Here is a 7,926-nt window from a genome sequence, read left to right on the forward strand (position 1 = left end):
CCTGGACATGAATACTCCCATGCACCAGCACAGGCTGGGGGCTGAATGGCTGGAGAACATCTTGTCAGAAAATGCCCTTGGGGTTCTGTGCATCACAGCCAACCCAAGTTGACCATGAGCCAGTAATGTGCATTTGCAACAAAGGCAGCCAACAGTGTCCCAACTTGCTTTAGGAACAGTGTCATCAGCAAGTCGTGGGTGGTGTTCCTTCCTCCCCTCTTGGCACCGGTGAGGCCACATCTGGAGTACTATGTCTAGTCCTGGACTCACTGGTATAAGAGAGACATGGACGTGCTGGAACAAATCTAACAAAGATGATTAAAGGATTGAAGCATCTGTCATATAAGAAGTTGAGAGAGCGGGGAGAACGTTCAGCCTGGAGAAGAGAAGACCCGAAAGGGTCGTCTGGGGATGGAGAGAAGAGAGGGAGAAAGATAAACTCTTCTCAGTGGTGCACAGTGACAGAGGTAGTGTGCACAAACTGAAATACAGCAAATACTGTTTAAACATAAGCAGACTGTTTTTTGTTTATTATTCTCAAGTTGGTCAAACACTGACACAGGTTGCCCAGAGTGACTGTGAGGATGGAGATATTTGAAACCTAAGTGAACACAGTCCTGGATGGGTTATGGCCGTTGACCTTGTTCTGTGCAGGCGATTGGACTAGGTGATCTCCAAATGTGCCTTCCAGCCACAGTGATTCTGAGAATTTCTTGCATTGAGGAAAAGTTCCATTTTCTTCTTTACTGATTTGTTCAGAGAAGCTATGGTAAGGTGATCTCAGCTCAGTGTGTGGGAAAGAAGTATTTGTATTATACGGCCTAACATAATGAATCTTAAGTTGATCATAAGTTATCTCAAGTTATCTTTTTGGGTGGTTAGGATTTTTTAACTGTAAGTCACACAGTAGGATCCTAGTTTTGGAATCGTTTTCATTGTAGCTTAGGAACCATACCACAATTCAAGTAGGAAGTAGGAAAGAATGAGCTTTTGCTCCTAGAAGGTCATGTTGGCAGCATTTTATGTCTGCATTTTATAGATATAATTTATGTGCACATAATTAACCAGTAGAAATGATTCCAGAGTGTTTTCTGGCCATGTGCTTTTACAAGCAGTGATTGCATTTTAAAGTTAACTGGTCACTTGAGGGAAGGTTGTAATTAACCACTTCTGTATTTTTCCATTTTCTTCTAGTGAGAAGCAAATAAAATATGATAATTATTTGGTGCCATTCACTCTGTATGAGTTGGGTCTTCTGTATAAACAACAGGATGAGAGAGAAAAAGCAATAACTTACATAGAAACTGCAAAGTAAGTGGATTTTTAAAAATTTATTTATACTGGCCTGTAGATTAAGAAAAACTGAGTAGCTTTGGCAATGGAGGCTTAATTCTTGCCAGCCCCTTTGCAAAATACAGCTAATTATAAATATGTGTTCTTGACTTGGAAAAGTTGTCCGATATAGTGGAGTTTTAGAGTTTCAAGAAACTCTACCCTTCAGATACAGTGGACTAGTCAGTATCAAAGAAGACACACTACGAAGGGAAAACACCTTCTTTTCCTTTAGGCTTCAGAGATGCTGAAGCTCCACTGCATGCATGAGATAGAGCTGAAGAGTCCAGAGGAAGGATCTATACGATCTCTATCCCAGAGAGCTGCTCTGGGGCTTAGATCTGCTATACTGAAAGTGTTGGTGGGAGTAGGTTAAAACCTGGTATGCTTCTGGCCACGGCCCTTTTTCCTTTCACATCGTGTCACAAAAGGGCAGTAGAGAGCTAAATACATGCGTAGCAGCGTGTTCACGTTATCTGTAGATTGTAGTATGGGGTAGAATTTGCCCCTTGTGAGTATGGAGAATTATACCAATCATGCAATAGCGTTGTAAATGTGAGTTAAACAATCTCCTAAAACCTTTTTTTTAGAAACATAGGTTTTTGCCCTTGTTTTTTTGTATTGTTGTGGTTTTTGTTGTTTGTAATACATAACGTGACTTCCCAGCATTTTATTTTTCTGGCTGAGTTGTGTTTTGAAGCTGACTATACACTTTCAGTCAACAGACTTTCTTTTCTGTAGTCTTCTAGCTTGTCTTTCCACAGCAAATTTCAGTAGTTGGGAGAGCTGTTGAAAAGGATCAAAGTAAGTGAAAGAGATGCTAAGACATGAATTCAGTTTATCAGGGCATGTAATTGTTGGTACTGGTATAAGTCTGCTCAGTTTGTGGATGTAGCTTTAAATGTCTCAACTCATCTGTCTATAAACCTCTGTTTCCTTTTGAAGGAATGTTAACTTTGGTACTTCAGTGTATGTATGAAGTAGGAACCATCCAGGCCAAAAATATTTTTCTCAAAATAACTTTTATTGTTTGCAGAAACAACTACAAAGATTACTCTATGGAGTCCAGGTTGCACTTCAGAATTCATGCAGCACTTGACATCTTGAAGGTGTCACCTGCTTCAACACCTTGAATGAGGAGGAATGGTTTTCATACGTACAATAGCCTACAAAATCTTTTTGCAATCTTTTTTTAATCATGGTAAAGAACCAACCTAATGATTGTTTTCTGTCATCTCTGATTTGATGTTTGTCATTCCTTTAGACTGTTCTTTTTCTGCATAGCACATGCACTGTATCTACTTGATACTTTAAAGACCTTTATATTTTATTTGATAGAAATAATTTAATATTTTACTTGAATGGGGGATATTTTAAAAAATGTTGATGGTGCAATACAGTTTAATGCAAACACTTTATTTTTTTATATGAAAAGATGATGGTTATGCAGTGGAACTAGTGATAATTTGTGCATTTTTGTGGATTTGTTTTTCTGCAGTACGCTTGAGTCCATTTTGCCTTTGGAACAAAAATGCAATGTCTGCAGATAACCCGATCCACATTTGGCATACCATATTTTGAAATCTGTGTTCCAGAGGAAAAAAATTCCTCATCTTTGACTTAATTTCACTTTGGGAACAAAATAAAGCTGTCTGAAGTCCACTGTTTTTGCATTGTCAGATAAAGTTAAGCAGGGCTACAGGTATAATGTCTTTGCTGGTCTGCTTTACTCAAAATCAGTGATTACGGGGGATATTTTTCAGTCGTAGAAAAGCAGGCCGACCAAGGACGTTAAAAGATCGTGTATTCTGTGTTCTTGCCCTAAAGCAGAATCAACAGTCTTATGTTGTTCCTGATAGACTTGTTTAATCTGTTTAAAAAAACCCAAAAGCCAAAAACAAACCTTGCACTGAGAGAGATTTTGTAACTTACACAGGATGTCTTTCCTAGTGGGAAATTTTTCCTGATGTCTATTTCAAATAATTATTAACACAACCGAAACTGCTTGCTTCCCATCTTCCCTGTCATGGATCTGGAGAAGGGATTGTTCTTTTCATTTTTTGAAGCAGTCTTTTAGTATTTGAAGACTAATCCCTTTGCTGGTATTCTCTGTTCTGGGTTCCAACCGAATAAAATAAAAATTTGAAGGATTTATTTTGTTTTCCTCATATTGGGAATTACTCAATTCCCAAGTTGATTATACATCAAAAAGTGAGTCTTCTTTTTAAACTTGGAATTAAGAAATTGTATGTATTCTGAACTCAACTTCCTACCAAAAGGTGTAGTAAATTTGAGGTGCATTTATAAGTGCATTTATTTCTCTGTGATCAGCAGTATCAAATTGACTTTCCAAATTCATTACATATGCAAATTCTGCTGCCTCTTTCTTCTTAAAAATAGGAATATACTTGATTTTTATTGCAATAATCGCCCAGTAGCTGTTCTCTGACTAATGCAAAACTTGCGCATTTCTATATCTTATTAATGGAGTATATTTATTTCTGCACAGTAAATTCACAGTAACTATGCTCCTGTATGTGATTAGCTTCCCTTAATGCTCACTCAAGAAAAAACGGAACAAAAGAAATGGATGAAAAATGTGTCTTCAATAAATGAAGAATCTTTCTAATTAAACAATGTAATGTAAATGCTGTAGTTATTCATCTCAGGTGGCTGAGCACATCTTTCTTCTATGACTTTATGAATAACTGAGTCATTTAATTGCATATAGATCTATCTGTAAGACAGGGGCATACTTACAGGTGAAGTAAGAGTTAAAAAATAGTAGTTAAATAAACATAAGGCGTCTTTCAAAGTGGTCTTTTCTTTCAAAGGGGTCTTTTCAAACCTGATTCAGAGTCTGTTGTCTTCAGTGGTTCGGCTTTGTGTCTGCTGTAAATGTGTGACTAAATTATTGTGTGAAATTATACACATGTAGGCTTGAAGTTTAGATGCCTGAGACGCTGAATCACTGATAAAATGCACCATGCTTATTTTAAAATATAGTCTATTGACCGTAGCTAGAGTACAAAAGATATTTGCCTCTGTCAGCAGAGATCAGCATATGCTACCAGCTGACTTCTCTAATTACTTGCTCATTTATACCTACCTGATTATACAGTGTAGGCAGCAAAAATAAAAGTCTGCATGTTATATTTTCAGACAGTATTTTTAATACATCTTTAGGTATTTATGTGTTCAGTTTAGGATTATTGGATTGTAGCAATCAAATGAGACCACTTCAATTTCTTGTGAAAAGTGGTGAAAACAATTACCAGCAAAATTTTTATAACTTGTGCTTTAAATAGTAATTCACTCTACAGAAGGGTTAGACCTGAGACTACAGACTCTTAGGATGAAGCATGAAGTAGTCTCTGATCTGTTGTTTTTGTGGAGAGTGTCTTACAGTTAGTATTTCATGGGTGATTTGGGATACAAATAAAAATTAACAAGAAGTAACCAACGAGCTTCCTTAGAAGCTAATTTTTGGAAAATTAGTACAAAGTGTCATGTGGCAGTGTGCTTTTCTAACAGATAATGCTATTGACTAATAGCTGATAATGCATAGAGAGTAAAAGAGTGCTTTCTTCTTCAGTTCAGCATTCCAAAGTCAATATTAACACCCTGTGTATGTTGCACTTGGTCTCTTTTGGGATCAGGCTTTTTGCACTCGTGCAGAGAACAGGGATATCAATGCAAATTTGCAATCCCCTCTGTAGTGTTTTGATGCCCTGAGGTCCCAGTGTAAGTACTATTTACAGCTTGTCTCCTTTTCTGTGCTGCTGTTCCAAACTCATTTGTAAGAAAGCCTGAGTGATCAAGATTCTAAGCTTTATTCTGGATTTTTTCCCCAACTTAGTAACATTGGAAATACAAAAATGTGAGAGTGATTTGTAACCTTTCACTTGAGGTAGGTCTTAGTAGAGCTGTAGAGATGCTCTGTCTTCCAACCGCTGCAGAAGCAGTGCATGTCCCCCTGACACAATGCGTCATTGATGCAGTGTTACTTACTTTGTTGTGTCTGAGTAAGTGATTTGTGGCTAAGAATTCAGATGAAAAGTCTGTGGCTTATTTGGGTTTGGGTTTTTTTACTTGCTCTGTACTGTACTGGGCCTTAAATACCACTCTGTTTTAGTCTTACTGCTCTTTGTAATCTTCATCTCGCTTGTGTCCCATGGGAATTTTGAATACTGTGCTGAAAATTTGAGTAAAATTAAGCATTTACCTGTGATGCTATAACCTCTATTGATAATAGTAGGAATTATAATATATACAAGAGCAAAGCTAAGTCCTTAGTTTAAGCAAGCAATGCTAGTCTTACATAGTTATGTTGCTACAAAAGGTCATTCTGATCTTTCTGATAATAGATGTATATTTTTTTAAGGGTGAAGAATAAGAAAATAGCCTGGTTATAAGACAAATCTTTTCTTTGATTAAGAACTGTCTAGTTAGAAAATACTACCAAAACCAACTTCTCTGTGCATATCATTCAGACATTTAATCTGTTGGTGAAAGATTGTTGCATTGTGGTTTTAAGTCTTACTTAGCTTAGCTTACCACTTTTGAATAAGAGTTGAAAGAAAATACATGTTAAAAGAAAGGTGATTAAAGCTTGGTTTATATCTATTCTAATACACATGGGTAGCTGCTGTATTTAGCATCTTATGGCTAGAAAAATGTACAATCATCAGATCCTGTTATGTTTCTAAAACACCTTTCCAACTAATGTAAAAAAGTAATTTTTTGTAACAAATCCAACTTAGACTTTGAAGTTATTTTATTACTAATCTTAATGTTTAATGTACTTTTGTTTCTGTTTATTCTTATACTGCATAGTTCAAGAAAGAATACTACTGAGGTTTGCACATGTTCATATCTGGTACTTGAGTACAACCAGGGGATGATGTTCTGGTTTTAAGAGCATGTAGAAATGTTTGCTGTGATGTATTGGAACAGATTCGCACTTCAGAAGAATAAATCACATTTTATGCTCGTGTTACCGAGTGGTGAATTTGGCACTGTACTCTAACTCTGCATAAAGAATCTTCAGCCGAGATTTATCACAACAGCACCAACAAAAAAGGCCTGATCTCAAGTTTAAACACACTATCTTGGGCATACAGCTCTTTTTACAAAACCTGTGTAGGCTGAGGGGTTGTACAGAGCTATAAGCTATGAAGGGAGAGAATAAAGGATGTTTTGAAATATAGATGGCAAATATTAAATTAACTAATTTCTCACCAGAGATCAAATAATACTTTAAAATGGTATAAAATACGGAAGTTATTAACAATTCTGTAATCAGTTAGGTAAATAAATTCAGTGGCAAGTGGTCAGAATATACTCCTAGGATTCTTTTAAAATCCCAACATAAAATCAGGGAGAAAACGATCTTTTTGCATGTCTTCAGGGCTGCTTGGATTTAGTGGTGTTTAGAAAAGTAGATGTTCAAGGTTGTTTTTAATATGGCAGGGGTAAACATTTCCAGGGTTGCATGTAATTTTACCTGATGCTTCTGAGCAAACAGGTGACTTAATTACCATGGTTTGAATTATGATAAGCCTAATCACCATTCTTGTAAGAACAGAGACACATAACTCAAAGGCAAGAGAATGGAGATGCTCCTGTATACTTCTTGCTGTCTGTGAGATGCTAATTTACACTCCATTATTAGACATACCGTAGTCCGGAGTACCAGAGCAAAACCTTTGTAGCTAGATTAGAGTGCTTCCAGAGTATTGAACAAAGGAGGAACACTGAATAGAGGAAGAAAGAGACGCTGAAGAAGGATACAAGCACGAGAATAGGAACTGCATCTGCATTCTTGCAGGCACTGGGCCAAAGTCACGCTGTAGTCATCTGATCAGCTCAACGCTTGGACTTCCTGTGTTCCAGGGAGGGGAAGGGTATCAGTGGTGCTGGGACCTTATCACAGTTTGGTTGGTTGTGGGGGTTTTTGTCAATCCTTTCTTGTTTCATTTTCTGTTTAAATGTCATTTACTCATTTTTGAGTAATTCCTGTAGAGCAGCTTTGTAAAGAAGTTTAAGCACGTGGCTCTGAACTTTTCAGTTTGTAGAAGAGTAGACTCCGGGAAAAAATTGCAGCCTGTGGTGAGCATAGCACATTCCGTGTTTAACGAATGCAAAATTAAATACTCTCCTTTTTGTAGAAGTGTAAAGCATGTAGTTCCAGTCTATGGGGAAGCACATGTCAGCTAGTAAACACAGCTGGGAATACCTTCTTGGATTTTAGCACTCACTTAAAATGTAACTTCTTCAAATGCCTTAGCAGTAGGAGGAGTGTGTTGTCTGTGCCAGCTTTTGCACCATTCAAGTTGTAGTTAGAGCATCCTAGCTGAAATGGGCCAGATTCAATACCTACCTCATCTGAAGCCATAGGATGAATTCCAGCTGGGTGGGAAAAGTGCTAAGTTCTTACTGAAATCCCACTTGCGAGGATAATATTCTCATACACTCAAGCATGTAAATGTAGATTTCAGAGCATCATTTCCTTATTGTAAAATGGGTGTAAGACTATATTGATAGTTGTTTTTTGAGATGGTTGAATGACCTGCTCTTACTTCAGTATCTCAA

At 37.1% G+C, this 7,926-nt stretch overlaps 1 protein-coding gene across 1 annotated transcript in view; it reads left to right on the plus strand.

Moving 5' to 3' along the window:
• TTC39B (tetratricopeptide repeat domain 39B) overlaps window positions 1-2,465 on the plus strand; it is a 21,792-nt gene extending 19,327 nt beyond the window's left edge. Inside the window, exons 15-16 of the mRNA XM_010138733.1 lie at window positions 1,195-1,311; window positions 2,369-2,465. Of these exons, the coding sequence (XP_010137035.1) occupies window positions 1,195-1,311; window positions 2,369-2,465 (214 nt within the window). The remainder of the gene's footprint in view (window positions 1-1,194; window positions 1,312-2,368) is intronic.
• The last annotated feature ends 5,461 nt before the right edge of the window (window positions 2,466-7,926 follow it).

Source organism: Buceros rhinoceros, unplaced genomic scaffold (assembly GCF_000710305.1).
Source record: "Buceros rhinoceros silvestris isolate BGI_N320 unplaced genomic scaffold, ASM71030v1 scaffold46906, whole genome shotgun sequence".
NCBI lineage: Eukaryota > Metazoa > Chordata > Aves > Bucerotiformes > Bucerotidae > Buceros > Buceros rhinoceros.